The 27331-nt window shown below is 45.4% G+C and overlaps 1 protein-coding gene across 9 annotated transcripts; it reads left to right on the top strand.

Annotated features, from left to right (window-relative positions):
* Window positions 1–4010: 4010 nt before the first annotated feature.
* Window positions 4011–27267, top strand: FHIP1B (FHF complex subunit HOOK interacting protein 1B). Of its 9 annotated transcripts, none has more exons than XM_077759530.1 (12): window positions 4011–4080; window positions 13945–14273; window positions 14401–15039; window positions 15407–15565; window positions 15754–15840; window positions 16031–16198; window positions 19778–19857; window positions 20051–20256; window positions 20639–21415; window positions 23841–24019; window positions 24177–24339; window positions 26745–27267. In XM_077759530.1, the coding sequence occupies exons 2-12, from the start codon at window positions 14136–14138 to the stop codon at window positions 27104–27106; spliced, it is 2958 nt and encodes a 985-aa protein (XP_077615656.1). In that variant the 5' UTR covers window positions 4011–4080; window positions 13945–14135; the 3' UTR covers window positions 27107–27267. The 9 variants fall into 9 exon arrangements, with proteins under 9 accessions (XP_077615656.1, XP_077615659.1, XP_077615662.1 ...); XM_077759533.1 differs by having other exon boundaries at window positions 4011–4095; XM_077759536.1 differs by having other exon boundaries at window positions 4011–4164; window positions 20051–20214.
* The last annotated feature ends 64 nt before the right edge of the window (window positions 27268–27331 follow it).

Raw genomic sequence — 27331 nt, 5'->3', positions numbered from 1 at the left:
CCCTCCTCCATGCCCACCACCCCCTTCCCCTCTCCCCTACTCCCATCAGCCCTCAGTTTGTTCTCAGTATTCAAGAATCTCTCATGGTTTGCCTCCCTCCCTCTCCCCAACTACTTTTTCCCCTTCTCCTCCCCCATGGTCCACTGCTGAGTTTTTCCTGTTCCACTTATAAGTGAAAACATATGATATCTGTCTTTCTCTGCCTGACTTATTTCGCTCAGCATAACCCCCTCGAGTTCCATCTGTGTTGCTGCAAATGGCCAGATTTCATTCTTTCTCATTGCCATGTAGTATTCCATGGTATAGATAAACCACATCTTCTTGATCCATTTGTCAGTTGATGGACACATAGGCTCTTTCCATGTTTTGGGTATTGTTGAGAGTGCTGCTATGAACATTGGGGTACATGTGCCCCTATGCATCAGCACTCCTGTATCCCTTGGGTAAACTCCTAGCAGTGCTATTGCTGGGTCATAGGGGAGTTCTATTGTTAATTTTTTGAGGAACCTCCACACTGTTTCCCAGAGGGGCTGCACCAGTTTACATTCCCACCAACAGCGTAGGAGGATGCCCACTTCTCCACATCCTCACCAGCATCTATAGTCTCCTGATTTGTTCATTTTAGCAACTCTGATTGGCATGAGAAACCACATCTTCTTGATCCATTCGTCAGTTGATAGACATTTAGGCTCTTTCCATGATTTGACTATTGTTGAAAGTGCTATAACTCTGAGGTTTTATCTTNCAGGGAGAGAGAGAGAGAGAGAAACAAGGAGGAGGAGGGGCAGAGAGAGAGGGAGAAATATAATCTGAATCAGGCTCCAGGCTCCAAGCTGTCAGTGCAGAGTCTGATGCAGGGCTTGAACCCACAAACCATGAGATCATGACCTCAGCCCCAAATTGGATGTTTAAATGACTGAGCCACCCAGGTGCCCCCTTGCTTTTCTGTTTATTTCTTCTGAGTCTTTTCATAAGCTCATCTGCCCATCTTTTCTATGTTGGTGTTTTTTAGGACTCTGACCTAGACCTTCCTCTCTTTCTGTGCTCCCAGTTCTCTCTGGCTAATCTTGGTCACCCACAGTATCTCCTTTCCCATTTAGTGACTGCCAGGAACTCTGAGCTGCAGATATATATATATATATACCACTAACTGTTCACTGGAGGTCTCCACATGGATATCCCATAGTCACCTTTAGCCCATTGGGTCTATAACTGAGCTTATTATCTTCCTTCATCTGTTTGTTCTCTTATAATCACTCTCTCTGGTCTTTCAGCCCAAACATTTAAAACAGTATTTATTTTTATTATTATCATTCTGATTATTATATGATATTGTGGCAGTTTTAAAAAAACAGCCACAAATTCTTTGACATTCTTCCCTTGTGACTGTCAACCAATAGAATATAACAGGAATGATGTGTGACTTCGGAGGCTGGATCATAAAGGGTCATATAGCTTCCTTCTCTTAATTCTGTCGGGAATGCTCCTTATGTGGAAGCCTCCTGTCAGAATATTCCTTCTTGGAAGCTGGCTACCACATTGTGAGAAGCCCAATCCCATAAGGAATGGTCATATCTCTAGACTGTGTTTGACAGTCACAGCTGAGCTTAGCCTTTGAGTTGTCCTAGCCCAGGCATCAGACATGTGAGTGAAGAAGCCTCAGATGATTCTACCCACGAGGCATTCAAGTGTCCTGTATGAGGCTCCAGGCATCACTGAAGAAAGATACACCATTCTTGCTGTGTCTTGGTTGAATTCCCAGAATCTGTGAACATAATAAAATAGTTGTTGTTTTATACTACTAAGTTTGTTACATAGCATAGCAACCAGAACAAACATATATATAAAAACATGCACATTTCCTAAGTCTACAGCTTGATGAATTTCACAAAGTGAACACACCCATCTAACCAGCACTACAAGAACCCCACTCTGCTCCCTTCCAGTCATTGCTTTTCCAGGGGTAATCACTATCCTGACTTCTAATACAATAGTTGAGTTTTGCCTGTGAGAGAACTTATATAAACTAAGCATCAGTTTTTATTCCATTTTCCTTTCATATTTATCCAGTCATCAAGCCCTGGTGCCCTACCTTCTAAAGTCCACATGTTTATTTCTCTGTAACTTACTACTTCAGTTTGATCCTTATCAATTTGACAATGTATAGAATTTTTAATAGTTCTCTATTATTCAATAAAATATAAACTCCTTAACATGGCCTCAAATACCTGACATCTATCCGTGTCTTCAACTTCATCTTGCAGTGTTTCCTCTGCCTAGACATGTTCCCTAGCCTCCAGACACGCTGTACTGATTGTAGTTCACAGAGAACCTCCCCATATATTGTTTATTCTTCCTTGCATTGGTATGGGCTGAAACTTCCATTTCTTTTCCTTTTTAAATATTTTTAAAACTAATTTCAGGCTTACAGAAAGTTGTAAAAAAGGTAAAGAAAAGTCCCCCTAAACTCTTCACCCATGCTCCCCTGTTATCATCTTATATAACCAGGGAATTAACATTGGTGCGGTACTTTGAAGTAAGCCACAGCCCTGATCTGAAGCTTTCCTTTCTCTGTCTTAGTTTATCATACTCTTGCTCATTTCTCTGCGAAGATGTCATTTACTCCTCAAAGGCTCCCCTCAGCCCCTTCATCCTTCTTTCCCTTTATCCTCTATACATAAAATCATGTTAAGTGCTGCTCCTTGATGGCAATTATTACAATACATTGCAATTATCTGGCTAAAGGGCTGAGGTCTTCCAGGGCAGACATGGATTCTAATTGATCTGGAATCCTGCCTGGCATGGAGGTGCTTATTTCGTGTTCCTTGAACAAGGAACAAGACAGTATCCAAGGGATCACGGGGCAGCAGGTGTTCGGAAGCTAGGGAGGGGCGGTCACCGGCCGGTACTGTCGTCCAAGCAATCTGTGCAGATGCGGCAAAAATGAAGTAGGCCCTGGGTGCCTGGGTGGCTCAGTAGGTTAAGCGCAGCTCTGGATTTCCGCTCAGGTCATGATCTCAGGATTGGTGAAATGAAGCCCTGTCTTGGGCTTTGCGCTGATAGCGCAGGACCTGCTTGGAATTCTCTCTCTCTCTTTCTCTGCCCCTCTCTCTCACGCTTTGTCTTCCTTTCAAAATAAATAAATAAACTTTAATAGTCTTTTTTTTTAATAGTTTATTGTCAAATTAGTTTTCACATAACACTCAGTGCTCATCCCCACAAGTGTCCTCCTCCATGCCCATCCCTCCTCCCCCCCACATCCATCAGTCCTCAGTTTTTGTCAGCATTCAAGAGTCTCATGGTTTGCTTCTCTCCCTTTCCCCCACCATTTCCGCCCTTCTTCTCCCCCTTGTTCCTCCGTCAAGTTCCTCCTAATCCTCCTATACGTGCAAACATATGATATTTGTCCTAACTGCAGTCAGCCCTCTCTTGGGCTCAGCTTTTCCACAGGCCCTGCCCACTTGCTGACCCCTCCCCTCAGACCTACTCCTTCATGCTAGCCCCGCCCACTCCAGCCCACTCTTTCATCCTAAGCATTGCCCTGGACCATTGGCCCCGCTCCTTCACGTTAGTCCCTCAGCCGCAGCTCTCTCCCAAGCCCTGCCCCTGGCCTTTCCCTGTCTCTTAAAGTCGCGTCCCTCCATAGGTCCCGCCTTCTGCCCTTCTGGTTCGACCTTTCCTCCTTAGGCTCCGCCCCCCGCCCTGTGGACTCCGCCTCTCCAGGAGTCTTCCCCTAGGACACGCTGGAGTCCTTCAGAGGGGCGGGGTTTACAGCGCAAGGGGCGGGACCCGGAGAAGAGGCGGTACTCCTCGTTCGCATCGCCGTCGGCGACCCCGCCCCTGCGCTCGGCCGTTGCCAGGCAACAAGTCTCGACGCTCCAGCTCTGGTCTGGTCCAGCCAATGAAGTGGCACGCCACTGCCCAGCGGTGCGTCGCTGGGCGGTTACGTGTGGTGCGCGGGGGCGCGGGTTGCGTGTGGCGCGGGGCGGGGCGCGGCTGGTGCGCCTGAGGAGCGATGGCGGCGGCCTGAACTCACCTAGCACGGCTGCGGCGATCGGGCCTGGTCAGGGTCGGGGTTCTGTGAGTGAACAGCAAGTATGGGCCGCAGGGTTCGGAGATTCGCATGAGAGGCTGAGGGATTGTGGAATGACGGCACCGGATTTGGTGACTCTACTGGTTGTGAGGGCACTGGGTGAGGGGCTGGCATGTGTTGAGGGGCCGGGTGTGAGTGTCTTAGGTAGAGGAGCAGGGTAAGAGCCTGAGGGTGAGCGGGCAAGTGAGGAGCTGGGTTGTAAGAGGGGCTGGGGATGCTCTTCAGGGGACCAAGGGAAAGGGACTTGTGAACATGGTTTACTGAGGGGCTGAGGCACCTGTGGGCAGGGGTGAGGGCAACACTGGGACCAGAGTGAGAGGGTAGGGCCTGTGCGGGGAGGGAGAGTAAACGGCAAAGGCAGGAGCATGCGGGCTGGTGGGGAATGGGTGAGGGAGTTGAGGGTAGGGGACGGGGGGAAGGAATGAGGATTGTGAGGCTTGGATAAGGGTGAGGTAAGTCAGTCCTACTTCGATGGACTGTCCTGCCCAGTGAGAGCAGTAGTTTCAGACCGAGTAGGACAGCCTGGGTGGAAGTGTGCTTTCTGGGGACAGAAAAATGAAGGCATCATGGGCAGTAATAAGTAGGATAAGGAAAATCATTTTTGAGCTTTAGTTTTCAACCAGAGTAATCACTGAAACTGCCGGTTTCTCAAGTTCCTCTTTGAGACTTCAAACTTGGAGATGGTCCCTCTCATGGAGGTTTTTTGGCAATGACTGCCCATGTTTGTTTCTTCTCCACCTGCTTCTGGGCAGTCTTACTCCACTGCTGCTTCTCACCTATGCTTAGCTGCACTCTGACCATTGCCATCTAAATTGGACTAACCACTTTGAGTTGCTGATTCTACTTTCATTAAAGTCACATAGTTTGTTACATACAACACTATGTTTAGGTTCTCAAAACAGAATGGCTTTGCTCTCACTTTCTTACAGTTAAGTTTAAAAAAAAACCACCCTACTTTATTGAGGTAAATTGTTATACAGTAAATTGCTCATGTTTAAAATGTACATGGGTTTTACCATATGTTTACATTTGTGAAACCATCACCACTTTCAAGATACAGAACATTTTTACTACACTCAGAAGTTTCTCCTATCCCTTGGCAACTCATTCTTCCGTCCATGACACATTTTTGGGTTCATTTTAGTAGTACCTTGTGGGTCCCTTTTTCCATGCCAACCACATGTACATGAACATTTTAAAAGTTCTAGCTGTGCCTGAGTGGTTTAGTTGGTTAAGTGCCCAACTCTTGATTTCGGCTCAGGTCACGTGTCTCATGGTTTATGAGCTTGAGCCCCGTGTCAGGCTCTGTGCTAACACTGCAGAGCCTGCTTGAGATTCTCTATCTCTTTCTCTCTCTCCCAAAATAAATAAACATGAAAAGTCCTGGAAAACTGAGTTGGCACTGGTTTAATGGATAGTTTGCTTTCCTACCACTACATATTCCTCTCTAGTCACAGTTGGCCACAGAGCCCAGATACCTTCCCAGCCTCAGGGAGATTTAGGCCGTTCCTGTCCAGACAATTCTCTTGAGAATGAAGGGCAACCCAAGTCCAAGTTGCCATTCTGTTCCATAGTCTCAGCCTCAGAACTAACTGTTCTGACATGGTATGTTTTCATTGCTTCTCTCTGGAGGCCAGACATTTTAATGCTGGTACAACCCTTGACCACCTACTCTGAAGGGCAGAACACTGTAGAACCTATATGTATCATAACAGGGTTTATAGCAGTGATTGCTAACCTCTGGGCCAAGGACAGTGCCAGTCCATGATAAAGTGTTCATCCATCCAAGGTAGAAGGAGAGAAAGATAACATATGAAACATGAGTTTTCATAAACATAAGTTTATTCTGGGTTTATTCTCTTCATTTAGTGAAAATGTTTTCTGACTGATGAAATAATGGTGATGGTTGATGGTGGCTTTTAAAGAAATGGTCTTATTTGCCAAAATAAAAACTAACAACCCTCTTTGTAAAATTTTTTAGAAATTATTTGTATTGGTTCCTGAAATCCAGAAATTTAGAGTGATGATGGTGTGGCTATTGTATTATGTTGGGGGGCATGTGTTTATACAGTAATTCTGTATAACTTCTGTCTGACATTTGAACAGCATTCATTTAATTTCACGTTTCACTGGGTTTACATACTTTGTGAAGTAGGCAAGGGCAGGAATTCTGTTATAAATGAGGAATCATATTAGTAAACCAGAGGGCACATAGCATAAAGTGGCAAGGCTGAACCCAAAATTTGGTCTCCTGAGAGTGACTTAGGGAAAGAAGTTTTGTAACAGAGTGAAGGTGATGTGGACTAAAAGGCATGTTAAGTATGGGGAAGGTTGTGATGACATGAGGGCATTATACTGGCAAAAAGTGTTTTTTATCATTTGTAATTAATGTGGTTCCAAAAGAGATTAAAGATACTTTGAGGGTGACAGAGAGGTGGGGCTTCTGTTTCGTAATTTGGCAATGACATGGGAACAGGTATACATAATACTTGGTTCACATTGTGACAGTAACAGGACAAGTCATGTCATCAGAAGGTTCTTGGGGACTATACAAATTCTTGGGTGTTCCAGAGAAAGTACTGAATTTGGTAAGCTGTGCTGAACTCTGTTGAAATAGTAGTGTAGTAAGTTCAATGGATTTTGACTTAGACATACCGGTGATAAGTCTGAGAAGATGTAACATAAGTGAGGGTGCTGATACCTAGTTAGACACATGTTTGGAGTGCTGTATGTAATCATTTATTCCACATCTGCTATTCACCAGGCACTCTACTAAGTACTGGGAGAACAAATTCATTCATTCATATATTCATTTATTTGTTTAGCAAATTCTTTTTCAGTATGTAGTCCTTGTGACACTCCCATTATATGAGATAACAAGATAGAGAAGACATGGTCCTCTGTGGTATTATGGAATTCTAAGTCAGGTTGAGAGAGATAGGTATGTGAAAAGACAAATTCAGTTTGGAGAAAGAGTGTGAAATACAGAAGTATATCATGATGGGGCGGTTACTTCTTTAGTCTCAATCTCTCCCTGTGTCCAATCATATATATTCAGAGATCTACTGTATATCTCCACAGGGTCATAAATTAACATGTCTAGAACAGAACTCACTGTCTTTGCTCTGAGAGCATGCTCTTGTACCATATACTGTATCTCAGTCCAGGCAAGGACTAAAGTGTCATCTTCATTCTTTCTGCTTCCTGATGGCCTGATTTAGTCAGTCACTAAAATCTTAAGGTTTCCCTTTAAATTATCTCTTCTTCATCTCTGTGGCTACATCTTCACTGTTAAAGCTTTAGTTTACTTCCTCCTCATCTCTGGTCTGGATTCCGCCTCCACTCCCAACCCCCAACAGTCTCCTGCCTTCAGTTTTGCTCTTTTCTAGTCTGTCCCTAGAATGATCTTTCTAAAAATACAAATGTAATCATGGAGCTCCTCACTTAAAAACTTTTGGCTCTTTGTGTTCTGTCGGACAACATCCAAATTGCTTAATATGGCATCATTTGGCCTCAGATCACCTCTCCAGCCTCATCTCCTGCCATTCCCTTCTTTGTGTTCTAGCTTGAATAAATTGTTCATAGTTCCTTAACATGTTACTTTTTTGAGGCTTGAGATCTTTGTAATAGCTTTTTCCCTAAGTAGGAACACTTTCTTTTCTGCCCAGTGAACTTCCTTTATTCTTTAGGATCTAGTTCAGTCTCTCTTCTTTTTGACATCTTCTTTGTCATCATCATCTAAGAGGGGTGGAGAGAGAAAGCACCATGTGTGACACAGGGATTCACTGTTGTAAAGGAGAGTCACCATGACTGAGGCCCACATTGTTGTGTAAGTCAGGTGAGATTCCCTGTAAGAAGCAGAGGTGGTACTGGGGAGAGAGAAGTGAGTGAGTTGGGACCACACATCGATAACACATTTGTCTTATACATATAGGCTGAAGGATGGACAAGCAGGGAGGATATATGTAAGCCGAGCTCTAGATTAGTAGGCTTCTGTGCAGTCTCCCCTCCTTTTGTATTCCTGTGAGGTTTTAACCAGATCTTTCCACTTTCAGTATTTACCGTAATAGCTCGTGCATACCTCTTATGTCAGTAATCAGTCATCTTGCCTGAGAAGAGTCATTGTAGGGAGAGAAAGCTCAGGACTTTACTGACCTGTTCGTGAAAGATCATTTTGATTTCTCCCTGTCTGCTGTAGGTGTTGCAGGTGTATCCCTACCTCCAGCTCCCTCCCTCTCTTGCCTCTCCTAGGGCAAAGGTTCCTCAGTAAAACTGAGTCACTTCCTGCCCTGTGCCTGCTATTCTGTGGTTGGTAGACACCCTTGCTGAATGTACCTGTAAGGCTTCATTTTGTGCCCTGAGTTGAGTGACTGAACTTGGCTGTTTGTGGGTCTGAAAGATCAGCTCTGTCTTCCCCCTTTTCTCCTGCAGGTGAGCCTGAAGGTAAATCTGGGAAGAGGGGTATACTTTTACATAGACTTTGCAGTGGCAGGAAAGGGCACAGTAATAGGGTGGTGATTCTATTTTCTTTGTCTTGCTTTTGAACTCTGCACGGTTAACAGGGAATGAGAGAGTCTTAAGTAGATGACAGGAACACAAAGCTATGGTCTCATTTTGTATTTTTGCAGTTTGTGAAGGGGGCTCAGGTTAAGTGTTAGCTTCTGGGTTCTGAGACACTGATTTTAGTATGGCTCTTCTTTTTGAGATCTTTGAGAAGAGTTGGGGATGGGGAGGGATGAAGAAAGGTCTTGGAGGCTAGTCTCTCTTGAGTTTGTGAGCAATGCCCTTTGTTGGTCAAGTAATAAAGCAGAAGTGGGCTTTCCAGTTATATTGCGAGGTAGGAATTGGTCGTTAATCTTTGGAAATGAGTCCTAGGAGCTAAAGGCAGTTTAGTTTTGGCCATGATAAAGCTTTACTTTGCTGAGACTGGATGTTTGGCTTGTCTTCTACTCACCAGGATAGGAGTGTGAAGTGGTGAGGATGGATAGGTCAGAGCAGGTTAGATCTTGCCTCTCAGTCAGAGGTGAGGATACCTTGGTCAGATCGGATCAGGAGAGGGAAGGGGCAAAGGAAAATGCCATTTACAGAGCACCTGCTTTATATGCTTGGTGTGCTATGTATTTAATTTTTTTTACATACATTATTTAATTTTTAAAACAGTAACAATACTTATTTGATCACGAATTTATAGATATGGAAACTTGAGGCTCCAATGTGTGAAGTGATTTTTTTAAGGTCACGCAACTGGAAAATGGTGGACTGAGATTCAAACCTTTCTTTGAGGGACACTGGAGCTCCTGCTTTACCTACTACTTTGTGTTACTCTTACTTGACCTTAGGGCCTCTATTTACTTTCAGTGCTCAAATGAGATATGATTGAGAAAGCATTCTGTAAGCAGTAATAAATACTCTTCTATCATTCAGGGTCCTCATGGGGGCAGATTGAACACATTTGGTTTGGTAAGAATTTAATAAAGGGATTATAGGGTATAGGCAGAGTTTAAGGAAACCAACAAGGGATAATGCAGTATCCCAGGGCTAATAACAGTGAGAAAGCTAGTAGAAGAGGACATTTCTTATTAGTATTCTCAACTGTTGGCTTTGCCTTCCCCGTCCCCTGCTTATTTGGTACCTTCGGTACTTGGGCAGACAAATAAGTACCTCTTCAGTACATCCCTGCTGCTGGTAGTTCCCAGTCTGTATGACTGGTTGATGATTTATAGGAAACCATGTGTGCAAGACTGATCATCTCTTCTGTGCCTCTACCACCTTCTCACCCCTACCTCTTCTTCCCCACCCCCACTCTTTTGGGGGAGTGAGTGAGAGAAGATTAGGTAGGTGGTGGGGTGGTGGTAGATATTAGCTTCCCTTTTTCAGATTTCAGATTTACCTAAACTGGCACCCATCTTTTATTACTATTTTCCTCCTCAGAGAATTGATATACTTCTTTTTCTCAGACTAGTCCTATACCTGATTTTTCTGTCTATTATCCCCATCCTATGTATCCACAGCCTGTTACTTTCTTCTTAGTTCTTTTCCTCACTTGACAAACAGCCTTGAGGCGCCCCATCCTAAAATAAAGCAAAACCAAACAAGAAAAACTCTTTTTTCTTGACTTCCCACCTCTAACCCCTCCTAGTTTCTTTAAGCCGTTGCCCTGTTTGCATCCTTCTGTGTTACTGACTTTCCTGATAATTGCATTTTACATTTCTTTGGCTCCTAGTAGTTCTTTTTTAACTAATTACTTTCCTAAGTTTATTGAAAACTTGATTGTTAAAACTGACTGTTTTCAATCTTCATTCTACTTAGTCTGTCTGTAGACAATACCTTATGGCAATCTCTAGTTTCTTGAAACTTCCATTCCTTGATTTCTAGATTATCATTATTTCTTGGATTTTTCCTTTCATTTCTGACTACCTTCACAGTCTTCAAAAACACCTTGTCTTGTTTTCCTAGTTCCTCGTTTTCCCCAGAATGTCACCCTTGGTTCCTTTCAGGATCTGCTGATGTCTTTGGATGATTCCGTCCCTCTCCATAGCTTCATTTACCACCAATTAGTTGTTGACTCCTGGATGTGTGTCCCTAGTCTTGATTTCTCTCTTGAGCTCAAGTATTGTATTTCTGTTTGCTTTCTGGACATCATGGATATCCTATAGGTGTCTCAAAGCCTAACATATCCAAGACTGTATTCATCCTTTTTTCTAAAACACTGCTCCCTTTGTTATGTGTTCCTTGCCTGTTAAGCATCATCTTTTACTGAATCTCTTATATTTCATATCTGAGTCTTCTCTTATCCTCCATTCATTTATCAGGTCTTGTTGCTTCTACTTCATCCCTACATTAAATGTGGAGGCAGATTATCTGCATTTGCATTCCAGTCTTGCTACTGATTAGCTGGCTAACTTTACAGTATATTTAACCTTTTTCGGCTTTGATTTTCTTATGTGTAAAATGGAGGTAACAGTAGTACATTTAGAGGTTTACTATATATGCTACTTAGAATAAAGCCTGGCACATAGTAAGTGCTCAATATATGTTAGCTGTAATTAGTTTTAATTTAGCGTTCAGTTACACAAGCATTTCTGAATGCCAGGCACAGTCTTGGCACTGTAATTGCAAAGAATGAATGATAATGGTCACTTCTGACGGAGGTTGGTGTTATTGGCAGAGATGTTACAGGTGTAAATAATTTTATTATCACGTGGGACATGCTAAGATAAAGGTGAATCTCAGATTTATCTTTTCTAATCCTGCTCTTACCACCTTATTCATCTGCCATGTGACTCTCTCTGCTCCACCGTATTATACCACAATCTGACATATTTTTAAAGGCAAATTTGATCTTGTCATTTCCTTGTCTAAAAAATCTTCTTTTGTTTCTGGGGTGTCAATAGATAAAACGCAAACTCATTAGCCTGATTCAGTACTGATTATAACCTTCACCTATATTTACCCTTCAACTCCATATTGTTTCTCTTTTTTCTAAGTAGTCTGTGATTATGCCATCCCAAACTTGGAACTGTTTTTCAAATTTGTGATGTTCTTTCATAGTGCCATATTTTTTTACATACTGGTTTTTTTAATTAAAAGAATTTTTATTAATGTTTAATTTTGAGAGAGACTGAGTACTAGCAGTAGAGTCACAGAGAGAGAGGGAGACACAGAAGCAGGCTCTAGGCTCTGAGCTGTTAGCACAGAGCCAACATGGGGCTTGAACCCACGAACCATGAGATCATGACCTGAGCCAAAGTCAGACCCTTAACTGACTGAGCCACCCAGGTGCCTCTGTACATAACTGTTTTTAGTATGAAGGCCTTTTCCTCTGCTCTCTTTGTTGCCAATATCTCAGTTGTTAAAGATTTAAGTTAGAAGTCCTCTCTTTTCTGAAATCCTGTTACAGTCTTGCAGGCAGAATTACTTGTTTTCTTTCAGATCCCTGTGACACTTTTGTAAATACCTCTGTTTATAATACTCATTGGAGGTTTTGTTTATGCTCCCCTCCAACCGCTTTTATCTGTCTTTGTATTTGCATTGATTATTTTGTGGAGCACTTCATACATATCAGTATGGATGTACAGTGAGTGAGCCCTGCCTGCTGTTTAGGTTTGGCCTGCCCTTTATAAGACTGTCTCCTATTCTACAGAAGGTTTCCTTAAGTATAGTTGCTACCTTCCTTTAGTTGTGAGTTGGTGGTTATGGTAAGAGAGAGTATCTGGGTGGAAGGGATGGTGGTAACATAACCCAAGGGCTAAGTGTGGGGCTGTTGCCAGGTCTCTGGGTTCCTTCGGCCTTTGTTGAGCTTAAAGAGGAAGGACAACTGAACCACGCCTTTCCTCTGAAGTTTTTTTTACTTGTGAGAGATAATACTGCTGAGGGGGTGAGGGGTGTGATGGAGAAGGAGCTGTGAGCCATGGTCTAGGCCAACAGCTATTTTGGTACTTTTTCCCTTTCCCTAGTGAGGGTGTCATGTCATATTCCCAGGAGTGAGTGTTGGCTCTATCTGGCAGGAGTGGGGTATATGTGTGTTTTTGGGAATGTGTCCCTATGTTCGTTGCTGTAATGAAAATTGTTCTGCTCTTTTGGTTGGCTCTGGATTTCTACCACTTAAGAGTGTTCAGCTAGTTAAGGGTCTCTTGGGTTATTTCCTACTGGGTGGGCTTCTAGGACTGTGATAGGTAGAAAAAAATTTCTTCCTCAGTAGTCTTAGAGGGTTGGAGTCAGATCAAGATTGGGTTCCTCCCTCCCTCCCTTCCTCCTTCCTTCCTTTTATTTTTAAGTAATGTCTATACCCAGTGTGAGGCTGGAACTCACAATCCTGAGACCAAGAGTTGCATACTTTACTGACTAAGCCAGCCAGACACCCAAGACTGGGTTTCTTGTTCCTTCATTCATTTGTTTATTCATTCATTTCCTTAAGCATTCATACATTCAGCAAATATTTACTGACTCCCTAGGTATTGCTCTAGGTACTGGGGATACAACAGTAAACAAAATACACAAACCTTGCCTTCAGCGAGCTTACATTCTGGTGGAAGCTAGACAAATAAATAAACAAATAAATATTTTTAGATAGTGAAAACTGCTAAGAAGGAAGGAAGATTAGGAAGCTAGAGAGTGAAGATGGGAAGGTGTACTATTTAGATATTATTAAGTAAGGCCTCTCTGAGGAGACAGCTTTAGAAAAAAATGGAATGATATGAACAATGTGAAGATTGGGGGAAGAGCACTCCAGGCCCAGAGAATAGAGAGTATTCTAGAAGCCCTGCATGAGTAAAGTATGAGTGAGGAGGAAGATGGTAGGAAGTTAATACAGATTAGATCATAAAGTACCCAGAGGCCAAGGTAAGGAATTTGGATTATTACTAATGTGATGGGAAATCACTGGGGGGTATTCAGGAGAAGAGACATGTAACATAAGTTAGGTTTTAAAAATATCACTCTGGTTACTTCATGTAGAATAGACTGTCAGGGGAGGAGGAAGCAAGTCTGGAAGCATGGAGACAAGATTGGAGGTTATTGCAATAGTAAGACGTGCTTTGAGGGTATAGGTGATAGCGTTTGCTGATAAACTGGACATTGAAATTAAGGAAAAGAAGGAAAGAGGTTGATGCCCAAGTTTTTGGCCTGAACATGTAGGTGAATGTTGGTGTCTGTTCTTGAGATGGAGAAGGCTGGGAAGAGTGACAGGTTTGGTGGTAGTTCTGTTTTAAACACATTACACTTAAGATGCTTTGTGTGTACATATGTGTGTGGATGTTTCAGTGGTTTGGTGGCTCTGAGTTCTTCCTGTTGGGGAATGGAGAGAGGCAAACTCCTGTTCATCTCTTCCTTTCTCTTTCTCTTTGAATTAGATTTGCAGGTCTGGACTGCGCCGTGACCTCTGGGTTCACTATTCCAGCCTGGTGTATCTTCTGGCTCCATGGCCAGCTACTGGTTCCTGCAGACCGGATGAAGCAGACTAGAGACACAAGTGGAGAAAGCTGCCAGCTGGCAAATTCTCAGAGTGTGGCCCTCTGGCCACTGGCCCTGCCCAGCCTGCCTCATGGAGAGGATGAACTGGCTGAGCAGATTGGCCTCCCGGGGCCCTGGGCACCGTGTACCTCAGGGGTCCAGTCTGCAGACCCCTGTCATGGCTGACCCTGAGACCTGCCTCATGGTCTTCAAGAATCACTGGTCCCAGGTAGGAGATTCTATGCCAAATGGCCTAATCCACTGGCTGCCTGAGTTCTCCTAACCTTCTGTTCTCTCTCACCATCCCATTTAGTCATCACATCATCTTAGATTCCTTCTATCTTCTGTTTCTCCAGGTAGTGCGAATCCTGGAGCGGCAAGGCCCTCGGGCAGCTCCTGGAGGTGCAGATGATCTCAGTGCTGTGCGCAACCACACTTACCAAATGTTGACACTGCTGGTAGAAGATCGTGCTGTCCCCTCAGCCCCCATGGCCCCTGGGCCCTTGCTGGAATTTGCTTTGCGTGAGGACCTGCTAACCCGTGTGTTGGTTTGGCAGCTTCAATGGGATGAGCTTGGGGACGGGGTTGAGGAACGGCGGGCTGAGCAACTGAAGCTGTTTGAGATGCTAGTGAGTGAAGCTCGCCAGCCACTATTGCGACATGGTCCAGTTCGTGAGGCTCTGCTGACCTTGCTGGATGCCTGTGGCCGCCCTGTGCCCAGTAGCCCAGCACTGGATGAAGGCCTGGTGCTACTTCTTAGCCAGCTGTGTGTATGTCTGGCCCGGGAACCTTCATTGCTCGAGTTCTTCCTGCAGCCACCTCCTGAGCCTGGAGCTGCCCCCCGCCTTCTCCTCTTTTCTCGCCTCGTTCCCTTCGTCCATCGAGAGGGCACGCTGGGCCAGCAAGCCCGTGACGCCCTACTCCTGCTCATGGCTCTGTCGGCCGGGAGTCCCACTGTGGGCCGCTACATTGCAGATCACTCTTACTTCTGCCCGGTCAGCACCTCCTGGGATGGGGGGTGGGCTACGGTATATAGACACTGGACAGCACCTTGCTGTTCAGAAGATGTGGAGGGGCTATGTACTGAATTCTTTTCCTTTAGGTGTAGTCCCCTGGGTTTGAAAACAGTACCTGGAGTTGGGGTGGGGATGAAACATGGGCTTAGGTGGACAGAATAGGTAGTAAGGTTCTTCATGGGCCAGTGTTCCCAGGTGATGTCCTGGCACATTGGGTAACTAAATACCTGCTTGGGGAATAGCTCTTTCCCCCACTCCCATCAAAACTCTGAGTTAATAGCTCCCCTGGTTCCCTTTTATATGTTGTCTGAGCTTTTGGTAACCTGTTCTTGGGGATGGCCCCCAGGTGCTGGCCACAGGGCTGAGTGCCCTGTACTCCTCACTGCCTCGCAAGATTGAGGTTCCAGGGGATGATTGGCACTGCCTGCGACGGGAGGACTGGCTGGGGGTGCCAGCCCTTGCGCTCTTCATGAGTTCCCTAGAATTCTGCAATGCAGTCATTCAGGTGGGATTGCGCTTCCCAGGAGGTCTGGTCCTTGGTCATTCTGGGGAGATGGGGTGGGAAGGGGCCACATTCCCTGGAGTTTTGCTATTTTGCCATCTTGGGGGTGGGATGCCTGCTTGCACCATTCTATTCTCTTCCAGACAGTGGCCACCTCACATTCCTCCTTCTTCTCTCTTGCACCCCTACAGGTGGCTCACCCTTTGGTGCAGAAGCAGCTAGTTGATTATATCCATAATGGGTTCTTGGTGCCTGTCATGGGCCCTGCCCTGCATAAGGTGAGAGTTATGGGTGGCAAGGCTGAGGGGTGGTGATTCCAATCCCAAGACCAATGTGGGAGGCAGTGGGCTGGGTACTGCTCCCCTTTTCCTTGTCTACTCCTGGTTTCTTCTTAGAGCTCAGGGAAAATAACTCAGTACATGTATAGGGAAGCCCTAAATTTCCAAACTTTCCTTCCCCTTCATCCAGACCTCTGTGGAGGAGATGATCGCCAGTACCGCCTACCTGGAGCTTTTCCTACGGAGTATCTCAGAGCCTGCTTTGCTCCGTACCTTCCTGCGATTCCTGCTGTTACACCGGCATGACACCCACACCATTCTTGACACCCTCGTTGCCCGTATTGGCAGCAACTCCCGGGTATGGCCCCTACCTCTGTCCTGGCTTACCTGGGTGAGCCATCTTCTCTCTCTGACCTTTGTTCTGGGAGGGTGTGCCTGCCCTTCTTTGGCCTTTGTCTCCAGCAGTCACTTTAAAGTGAGGTGGCATTTACTTTCCATTATTAAACTTTTGACCACTTTGGGAGTAGATTTTTATCTACTCCCTTGTTTTTTAATATAGGAATCTAGAACACAAGTTATTTTTTCTGGATAACTGGCTGCTTATCATGACATGGGGTTTTGCCATTGTGCTATACTTGTGATGTAGCACTGGCCTGGGGTTCTCTTCAGTTGTGTATTGTACTGTGGCCTGCTGTGGGTGACTCGAGATCACTTCTCCAGGTTTTGCATTTGCTTTGATAGGTAACCCAGCTGTTACTGGTATGCTTAGATTTTTTTTCCCTTTGGATTTGCTGCATTTGAACTGCTGTAACTTGGGGCACCTATCTCCCCACTTACCTACTTAAACTTTCCTTCCTCCTGAACATTTTTACTGAATGTTCACTATGGGCATTACTATTTTCTCCTATTAAGGATAAGTGGTAAACATGGTAGACATAGTTGCTGGCTTCATGGAACTTTCTTCATAGAGGAGGTAGATACACAAACCCATTAATAAAATAATTGAAAATTGTGGTCACTGTTATGAAAAAACCAAACAGGGTGATTAGAAAGTAATAGAGTGGTCAGAGGGGACATTGAACTAAGATCTAAAGGTCACAAGGGAGTTCACCTATTGAGGAACAAGTGGAAGAAGAGTCTGGGCAGAAGATGCAGCTTGCAAGGTACCTGAGATGGGGATGAACTGAATGTATTTGAGGAAGTGAAAGACCAGTAAGATTGTAGGTACAGTAAGAAAGGGGGAGAAGGGAATGAGGTGAAAGTAGAGAGGTAAGTAAGATTCAGTCATGCATGGCCTTGTAGACCATGTTAAGCAGTTCGGATTTTAATCAGTAGAAATATGTATGAAATAGGAGTAAGTAGTTTCCAAGTAATAAAGACCCAGAGTCTTTCTAGGGAGATAAAGCATTCGCTTAGTCATGAACTTTATACCATTTATTTAGCTCTGGAACTATCCTTGTTTCCTTCTTATAACAAATAATTGAAGTTCCCTGGGTCCTTGTATTTAAAATAGAAGTTCTTAGATTACTAAAGGTTCTGGAAAACTCTTGAAGATCATTGAGATACCTTGAGGTACCTGGTAGCAGGCCTCTCAATAGGTGAGGTTTTGGGATAGCTCTTTTGTGTAAGTGAGGTTTCTGAATAACAAAGGGTATGGATGAAGTATTCTACACTGACTTTGATTAGACCAGTGTTTCTGAAGAAGGTGCACACTTCAGGATTTGAAAATGGCAACAGCTACAACAGTTTCTAGGCTCTCAGCCTTAGATCTCTTAGATTGTAATATGCAGGGCATGTGTATTTTTATAATATTCCAAAAAGTTCTCATGATACATGCCCGGGTTAGTTAAGAGTTATTGGCAAAAATCAGTAGGGAATAGATGTCAAATTTTAATTTTTCAAAGATATCAATTTCTCATGCTGAAGTTAGATCATTGTCCTCTATCTATTTACCTGATGGAATGTCCTGTTCGTATTTTGAGACAGTTAATTTATTTCTTGAGGTTTATTTTTTTTTTTTTTCCTATGTTGGCCTCTATCCATGTTGCTTTTGTCTTAATCGTATCCTCACTTCTTCAATTCTTTTTCATTGTGTTTAGTCTTTAGTATTTAATTTTATTAGTCCTCTGGTCTCAGGAGCCTTCTTGTTCTTGAGTTATTTCTTCTTGGTTCCTGCTTCTTGGAGGACTAGATTGCTTCTGATGTCAGGCTGCCTGTGTTAAACATGCAGTGGCTTTCCTTTCTACTGTTTGGCCTTTTTAGTCTTGATTCTGTTGGCCTGACTTTGAACTTCTTTAAGCTTGTCTTTTATGGCTTAAAGTGAATCATGCTGGATAGTCAGTCTGTGTGCCTGACTATCTGTTTTAGTTTCCCATTGCTGTCATAACAAATCACCACGAACATAGTGGCTTAAAACACACAAATTTATTATGTTATATTTCTGTAGGTCATACTCTGACACAGATCTCATTAGGTTAAAATCAAAATGTTTGTCAGGGCTGTGTTCCTTTCTGGAGGCTCTAGGAGTGGATCTGTTTCCTTGCTCAGTAGGGTTGCTGGTAGAATTTATTTCCTTGCAGTTCTAGGACTGAGATTCCCGTGTTCTTCCTGGCTGTCAGCTAAGGACCATCCCAGATTCTAGAGGCCAATCAAATTCCTTGGTTTGTAGCCTCCTTCTTTTCCTCCTCAGAGCCATCATTGGTGGATCAAGTCCCCTCAAGCTTCAGATTTCTTTTTGACCCAGCTGGAAAAGGTCTTCCGCTTCTAAGGACTCAAGTGATTTGATTGTACCTTCCTGGATAATCTGTGCTACTCTTCCCACCTCAAATTTCTTAACCATAATCATAACTGCAAAGCACCTTTTGTCACATAAGGTAAAATACTTGCAGTTCTGGAAATTAGGACTTAGACATCTTTGGGGGGTCCATTTTTCTACCTACCACACAACCTTTCAGTGAGTGTGGATGTTTTCATTGCTAGTTAAAATGGTCATTTAGGGTAAATCTGAACATCCATGCAAATATCCAAATATCTGAGCTGCTATCTCATTTCTTTCCCATTGCAGTTGGCTTTTAATCCTCCCACAGTTTTTTAGTAAATAATGAGCACCTAGACTGTGCAGGGTGCTCTGGCCTAAGACCCATTAGTTGTTTCCAGGGAGCTCCAAGTATACCTGCCATAAGGGAAGTAGAGAGAAAGTGCTGTGGGGATTCAGAGGAATGAGGGAGTGCTTACTTATGTTTGTTCTCTTCCACTCTCTTTGCCTAGCCAGAGAAGAACCACCCTTCTTATTTTCTAAAACAAATGGTTTCCTCTATTCTGGACCCACCTATTTTTTCCTTTTCCTGTCAGCTGTAATTGAGCTTCTCTTTCTTCTACCTTCTGAGAGATACATCAGTGTTGGGGAGGTGACTCAGACTCCGTGTTCACAGCCCCGCCCACTTCCCAGCTGGGATTCTTCCAGGTTCCCTCTGGTTTCTTGTTGGTAGGCATTTAGTTACTATGCAGCCAGCCACAGTCTCTGCTGACAGGCATTCACTTAGTTATCATATTGTGGCTGTCATTCTGTTAGTCATTCACTCAGTCCCAGTATTTCTTAGGGTCTTTCTTCATGGGTATTCATTCCATTACATACTGTTGGAATCTTTGCTGACGGGTATGTAGCCAGAGAGTCTGCTGACATGTGTGTATGGTCTGTAGAAATACAGAATCTGACACATGGTTCATTCCAATCTGAATAGTGATGTCTTGCCTATAAAGATCATGTGATCATTTATTTACTACTTGAATGATTATTATGTGCCAGGCCTTGTGCACATGCTACTCTAGGTAGGAGTGGTTGGTTGGGCCTGGGGCTGGGAGGGTTCCCATTTGGTAAACATCTTGGTGGATAGAGAGCTCTTATGGTGACTCCCTCCCTCCTCCCCCACCCCCCCAGCTCTGCATGGTCTCTCTGAGTCTCTTCAGGACCCTACTGAACCTCAGCTGTGAGGATGTCCTGCTGCAGCTGGTTCTCAGGTACCTGTGGGGGCAGGGCTGAGGGATGGCTGATCCTGAACTCTCAAGGCCTTGTGCATTGCTGGGCAATGGGTTGTATTGGGGTTGCTCATGTGGAGCATGGCTTAGCCATGTAGTTCCATTGGCCTCATGTTCTCCCAAGTCCTATCCTTCCTTTCTGATCTATCCTGTGCCCCTTTTTCTGCTTTCCCAGGTATCTTGTCCCATGTAACCATGTGATGCTGAGCCAGAAACCAGCTGTACGTGATGTGGACCTATATGGACGAGCTGCGGACAAGTTTCTCTCCCTTATCCCACGCTGTTGCAGGCATCGTGCCCATAGCCCACCCCGTCCAGAGCATGCCTCATGGGCACGAGGTGGGCCTAGCAGAGAGGCAGGGAGAAGGGAGGACACCACGGGTATGGCCTGTGTTCTGGGGAGCCTAGCAAGAAGGTGGGGTTAGGGTGGGGTGGGGGAGACAGCCATGAGTGGCATTTCCATCTTTGAGGAGGTCGATGCCTTAACTCCACCAAAGAAATTTAGTTCTGAGCACAGCTGCTCCTTTTCTTCATTCCAGTCATATATTGTTTCTGTTTTCCATTGTTTCTTTGGCGTTGGGGGTGGTGAGAGGCGGTGGTGGATGCAGAAAAGCTTAATTTAGAGGGTGGAGAATCAGCTGCCTAAATAGGTCACATGTCTTTGCTGCTTCACTGCCTTCTCTCTTAGTCTCCCTAGGTGCCTTCTTGCTCCTCCTGGCCCTCTGTCTCTTTGATTCCTCTTATGTTTTTTTTCCCTCTGTAGGCCCTGGAAGCCCAAGTGTTGACTCCTCTTCTGTGGTGACAGTACCCCGGCCCTCCACACCATCTCGTCTGGCCCTCTTCCTGCGACAGCAGAGTCTGGGTGGCTCGGAATCCCCAGCTCCAGCCCCTCGCTCACCAGGGCTTGCTGCATCCCCAGCCTCCAGCCCTGGCCGACGGCCCAGCCCTGTGGAGGAGCCTGGTGAGCTGGAAGACAATTACCTGGAGTATCTGCGTGAGGCGCGCCGTGGTGTGGACCGGTGTGTCCGAGCCTGCCGTACCTGGTCTGCCCCCTATGATGGCGAGCGGCCCCCTCCTGAGCCCAGTCCTGTTGGCTCCCGGACTAAGAAACGCAGCCTACTGCCTGAGGAGGACAGGGACAATGTGGGGGAAGGGGAGGAGGAAGAGCTGGGGTGTGGAGGGCTTGCTGGGGGTGCAGGGGAGGGCCTCCACCTGCCCCCGCCCCAGCTCAATGGGGTGCCAGGACCATGGCCTGAGGGGGCCAAGAAGGTTCGTCGGGTGCCTCAGGAGGGGGCTGGGGAACTGCCAGAGAGCACCTCCGAGGGCATGGCAGGACTAGAGGGCTTTGGGCAGGAGCTCCGGGAACTGGAGGTGGCATTGAGCAATGGTGGGGCTGGCTCAGAACCCCCACTAGAGCCTTCACTACCTCTTGAGGAGGAGGAGGCCTATGAGAGCTTCACCTGTCCCCCTGAGCCCCCCGGCCCCTTCCTCAGCAGCCCTTTGCGGACGCTCAACCAGCTGCCAAGCCAGCCCTTCACTGGTAAGCTACTTAGCCTAGGCCTTTCCCTTTGCATACTCTCTGCATGTATTCGACATGTTTGTGCTGATTTCTGAGACTTCTTGTCCATGTCATTTCCGTATACTTGCCTAGCTCCTCATCCATTTTGCTTGGATCCCTTCCAGGTACATGTCATACTTGTGTCTCTGTGTCTGTCTATACGTCTTCCATGCTTGTGCTGGTTTGAGTATTAATTTATGTCTGAGCCTTGTATGTTCTGTGTGCATGTTCCTCGTCTTCCCCAGTCTGGCCATTTCCTGGGATTGTGATCAGGATGTGTTTAGTGTTTCCTGGTGAATCACAGCAGTATATCAGAACAATATATATGGAGGACATATGTGGTGCCCTGTATATGAGGCGCCTGTAATCCATGCTGTTCCCACCAGTATATTTGTCTGGGTGTTGGGTCTCCTGTCAGCTTTTCTGTGGCCCAGGATCATCTCTTCTGGAATTCTTCCCCTACTCTTCCCTGGCCTCCTTTCTTCTCCCAGTCTCTTTAGAGAAGGACTCAATTTCAGGTTTTTCCTGTCCTTTGTCTTTGTACCTTGTTGGTTGATATGACTATTCAGTAAAACTTTCCTAAAGACTTATGTTTAGTAGTAAGGACTGAAGCAGATAGAGTGAAATACCTCTTAGAGGGCAAATGACAGAAGTGTAGCTCTGATCTCCCCAACTGAGTTCTTTGGGTCTTTCTAAAGACCCTGGAGCTAGACCTGCCTGAGTGGCTAGGCTAACTCCTCTTTGTTTTTATTTGAGAGCCAGCTTTACCATCCCATTTCTTATCTGGTTCTTATCCTTACTCTAGAGGAACAAACAAACAAACAAAATACACCACCTCTGAGAAGCAGTGTCTAGACACACCTTGAGTTAGTGTCCCTCCATGTCATTGACACGTGTAAACCACTTATGATGTTGGTACCTTGGGAGAACTCAGCACGTGGTAGCTCTTTACTAGAATTATCATCTTTTGGGTGCATAGCAGATATAAGTTGACCAAGGTATCCACTCATCTTCTGGTTGTTTGTAGTCAAGTTACCGTACCTTGATCAGTATGTGTCCTATCTGGGCCTGGCATATACTGCCATCCTGCTTGCACAGCATCGAGGCTTCTGCTTGAGTCATGACAACTCCCTATTGCAGACTACAGAGAATGTCTTCCCAGTTATTTAGGCTTTGCTTCTTCCTGCTCAGTATCACTAGAAGGTGGTATGCAGGTTTTACCACATTCTTGAAACATTAATTGAAGCCGTGTCTCTTTTCTTCTTTGTAAACTCCTCTGAGCCTTTTGCATTTTCTCATGCAAGAAAGTCTCAGGAAATGAAGAGAAACAGAAGGACAGAATTATGGGGTATCTTAGGACCCTGTTAAACTAGAGTTGTATGGAGCTAAGGCCAGTCATGCACATTTGGAGTGAAGAATGTTCTAGGATCTTTTTTGGAGTTCACTGCCTCTTTTCCTTTCAGCGTTTTCCTGTCTCGGTTCATGGTGCAGTTCTTAGGTATAATCCCTTTCCCTTACAGATCACTGGTTAGACTTATGGTTCTAGAGTCCTCATGCTGGTGAACTGGCTCACTTGAGGCCAGTTCTCCTAGTAGATGATTCTAACCCCTTCTGTTATCCTCTCACTCAGCAAAGAGTCTTCTCTGAACAGTTTTCTCTGGCTCTGAACTAAACTTTTTCCTAGATTCTCTTCTACCTTCTTGATTGCCAGTTCTTGAACAAAGCTGATTTCTTCTTTGGAGCTTCCAGAGATTTCTCCCCTTATCTTTAAGTTGACCTGTGCAGTTACCTTTGTCTTTGTTACATTTCATCCTTGCTTTCTTTCTGATCCGGATGTAGTGTTATCCTGTCTTATGTGTAACCTGATTCTTCTTTTGGTCCTAATCACTTTCTTGCTTGTTCTTTCTTCTGTTAATGTCTCTTGGGTGAAATTTTTTAAAACACTGAGAGACGTTACGTAGCATATAGTTATTACCAAAAACTTATAATTTGCTGTGTCTTGGGCTCCTGCTTTATAAGAATATTTCTTTGATCCTTTTAATAACCTTGTGAGGTGGGTGTATTTTATTTTGTTAAGTAGGACACTATGCGTAGAGAATTTTGATTCATCCAGCAACTTAACTAGTAAAGGATAAAGCTGGAGTTTGAAACCAGGTCTTTCTGAGTCCAGAGCCAATCATCTGGCTCTTCATCTTGAGTGTGTAGCTTGCATGTGGACTCTTAGGTCTACGTGGTATCTGCCATTTCATCTCCTCCAGATTAGGTGATCACAGGATACTTAAACATACCCAGACACCGATACACAAATGATTTTTGTCTAGTTGCGGGGGGGTCTCTTGGTTTTGGGAGGAATGCGTGCAATGTACATTCTGTTCAGGCCTTGTATCCTTGTGCCCACCCTCCCCAGGCCCCTTCATGGCTGTGCTCTTTGCCAAACTCGAGAACATGCTGCAGAACTCCGTCTATGTCAACTTCCTGCTGACGGGGCTGGTGGCCCAGCTGGCCTGTCACCCCCAGCCCCTGCTCCGCTCTTTTCTGCTCAACACCAACATGGTCTTCCAGCCCAGTGTCAAGTCCCTGCTGCAGGTGTGCGATGCATGCATGCATGGGTGCGTCCAGGCTCCATGGTGGGCCAGGCCCACAGCTGGAGTGACCCTGGGGGGGCTGGGAACAGGCCCAGTGGGATTAGAAAGGACTGTCAGTCTAGAGCCACACAGAAATGTCATGAAGTTGTGCTTCATAGGTGCTGGGTTCTGTGAAGAATAAAATTGAGAGCTTTGCAGCCTCCCAGGAGGACTTCCCAGCACTGCTATCCAAAGCCAAGAAGTACCTCATTGCCCGTGGCAAGTTGGACTGGGCCGAGGGCCCTGCAGCAGGACCTGCCCCCCGCCGCTCCGATCCCCTAGGTGAGGCCTACCCCACCCCTCCGGTCCTCTTCCTACCTTCCTTAGATAGCTAATTAGCCCAGGTTAATTGAGCTCTTATTAAGGGTAAAGCCTTGTGCCATGAACTGAGGAGCTGTAGGAAAATTGAGTCTTGATGTTTGTCCTCTGGCTTCTGGTCAGGGGATAAAATATAGTTGTGTCCACTAAGAGCCAAATCAGCAGCACTAGCAAAAACTGCTGAAATAGATAGGCAAGGGGACTTGAGGGATTGTTACAGTTTGGGAATAGGCATGGCATTTGACATGGTCCTTGAGAGATAGATAGGACTTGGGTAGTCAAAGGAGTGGGATGGCTTTATTCTTTTGTCCAGGGGACAGCACGAACTATTTTGCTGGAGTAGAGGATTTGGAAGGTGGTAGAGCAGTTGGCAGTAAGGCTGGAAAGATTTGGCCAGAGCCCAGATTAGGTTCTCAGATTAGGAGTTGGGCTGGGTAGAAGTTGTGATCTTTTGGGCAGTGAGAACCCATTGGAGGTTCTTAGATATGAGAGTAGAGAGATGAGCAAATTAGTTCATGTGCTAAGTGAATTGGAGCCCGGAGAAAATAGTCAGGAGGCTTCTGCTGAAATGTAGATATGACCTGCAAGGCTTGAATTAGAATAGTGGAAACAGAAAGGAAGAATTCGATAACGTGGGAATGAAAAGGAAGTCTTGGCAGAGTTTGGTGAATGGTTGTGAAGTACAGGGAAGAAGAAAGAGTTAAATGTGACCATGCAGTTTTAAATCTAGATCTTCCATCCGTAAGTGTCTGAGCATTTGCCATATGTACTAGCCATTGTCTTTGGTACAGGCTACTCAGAGAGGTACAAGATGAGACCTCTGCGTTTAAAGAGCTGGTAGTCAGTCTGGAGAGTGACTAAAGAAATGTAATAACTGGGAAAGCAAGGTCCCAAAGGTGGTGGAAGTAGTGGGATCCAGTGCACCAGGAAATGAGGATAGATCAAAGGAGGAAGTGATACATACTCATGGAGTTGTAAGGCGTAGAGGGAAAGGTCAGGAAATTGAAGTCCTTTATTTGCTCATCAAAGTAGGAAGCAAAATAATATGCTAAAGCAAGAGAGCAGGGGTGAGATGGAGGTATGAGAGATGTGAATTGGGAAGACAGTACCAGAACGGTTATTATACAGCTGTGCAGACCCAGCTGACATTCCTTAGCAGGATTTTCTCATGGTACAGCACTTTGAATATGTCTTATTTCCATAGTGCTAGCACTGGGTTCACTGTAGAAGTAAATAAGAGTCTAAGCCCTTGAACTCACGGATTACTATATGAGATAGAAGACCTATAAACTATAAACAGGTTATTACAGTACAGTGTGATAAAGGCAGTGAAATGGGAAGTCAGTGGAGGGCAAATCAGAGGTTTCTGAGGAGTGGGGATAATAAGATTAGGCCAAGGGTGATGAAAACAGTGGGAAGAGCAAAATTAAGGCCTAGAGGGCTATGGAAGTATGAAAGGAGCCTGGAGGGTTCCAGGAAGAGCAGATGTGTGTGGAGAAGTAAAGAGTTTGGAGAAGGGTTGGAGGGGGCAGGTGAAGGGTTCTGAATGTGAGGGGTTCTGAATGCCGTATTTAGTAGGCCTGTGCAGCATATCTCTCTAGCCAATATTAGAGATAGAGAGTGGGAACTATAACATGATTAGAGACTACCCTAGAGTCTAGGCCCTAGAGATGGGTGAAAGATGCAGAGACAGGAAGCTAGGAAGAAAATTAGAGGAGAGATGGCAGTATTTTAAGTGGTTCATTTGAGTCTAAGCGAGGTGAAGTTTGTCTGGCCATATGAAGTTGTCTTCACTGACATGAAGTAGGAGTAGGCTTTGGTGGATCTAGGAGAGGGACTGGTGGTAGGCAAAGTGGTGGCACAGGAGAGCAGATTGTGGAGCAGTAGTGGAGTATGATGGAAATGGTAAAGCCCCTGGACTGTGATTATATATACACCCCGTAGGTGGTGAAGGAGCAGAGGCTGTGGGTCCTGTGTTATAGATAGGCAGAGGGAAGGTGGAAGTGGTTGGTTCTAGTTTAAGAGCATAAGGTAAAGGTGTGTTATGGACTGAGGAGAAATAGGTTAGTGATGGTAGAACAGCAATTGGGAAGGGAAGAGCAGTTAGTGAGTCCCTCAGGGGAGAGGGCATGGAGGAGGGGTCTTGGTTGGGAATGAAACAGTTGAAGTGTTGACTGAGAAGACTAAGGGTGATGGTTGGCTTGGTGGGGAGGCTGCATGGAGGGAAAAAAGCTGGGCAGGCAGCATTTTGGTTTTAGAGTTCTAGTCCAGACATCCATGAACCCAGGGAGAGGGGGCATCTCTGTCAGACCGAGAGAGTATGCCTTACCCCAACACCTTTATGATCCCTGATATCCATTTATTCCCAGTGAAGAGCCGGAGGCCATCCTTGGGGGAGTTGCTCCTGCGGCATGCACACAGTCCAACCAGGGCCCGGCAGGCGGCACAGTTGGTTCTTCAGCCTGGGAGAGACGGCGCAGGACTTGGCCTAGGTGGGGGCTCCCCTGGGGCTTCAACTCCGGTTCTGCCCCCTCGGGGTGGGGCCCCTGAGCGCCAAGGTGAGGCTCTGCGAGTCAAGAATGCTGTCTACTGTGCAGTCATTTTCCCTGAGTTTCTCAAGGAGTTGGCTGCCATCTCCCAGGCCCATGCTGTCACCTCACCTTTCTTGTTGGATACTTCAGAGGAGGGATCTGGTCCTCCTGTCTCAGGCTTCGGGCCCCTCAATCCTTAACTTTCTTCCATGGACAATCAGGGCCTCTAGTGGCCTGGGCTGGGGCTGGGGTATAGGCTCCTTTTTATGTTTGGAGGCAGTGGCAAGAGGACTTTTTAATTTATTTCTGATGAATGTTTTATGGAGAACTTGTTGCAATATGTATAAAAGGGAAATCTCTATTCTCTGCTCATTCTTCTTTACCACCCTTTTCTCTGGGGCTGGGGCCCCAGGAGGGTTGTACAT

The sequence above is a fragment of the Crocuta crocuta genome, unplaced genomic scaffold, assembly GCF_008692635.1.
Source record: "Crocuta crocuta isolate KB4526 unplaced genomic scaffold, BGI_CrCroc_1.0 scaffold43, whole genome shotgun sequence".
In the NCBI taxonomy this organism is placed as follows: Eukaryota; Metazoa; Chordata; class Mammalia; order Carnivora; family Hyaenidae; genus Crocuta; species Crocuta crocuta.
Note: the sequence above shows the minus strand (reverse complement) of the source record. Positions and strands in the feature narration are given on the sequence as shown.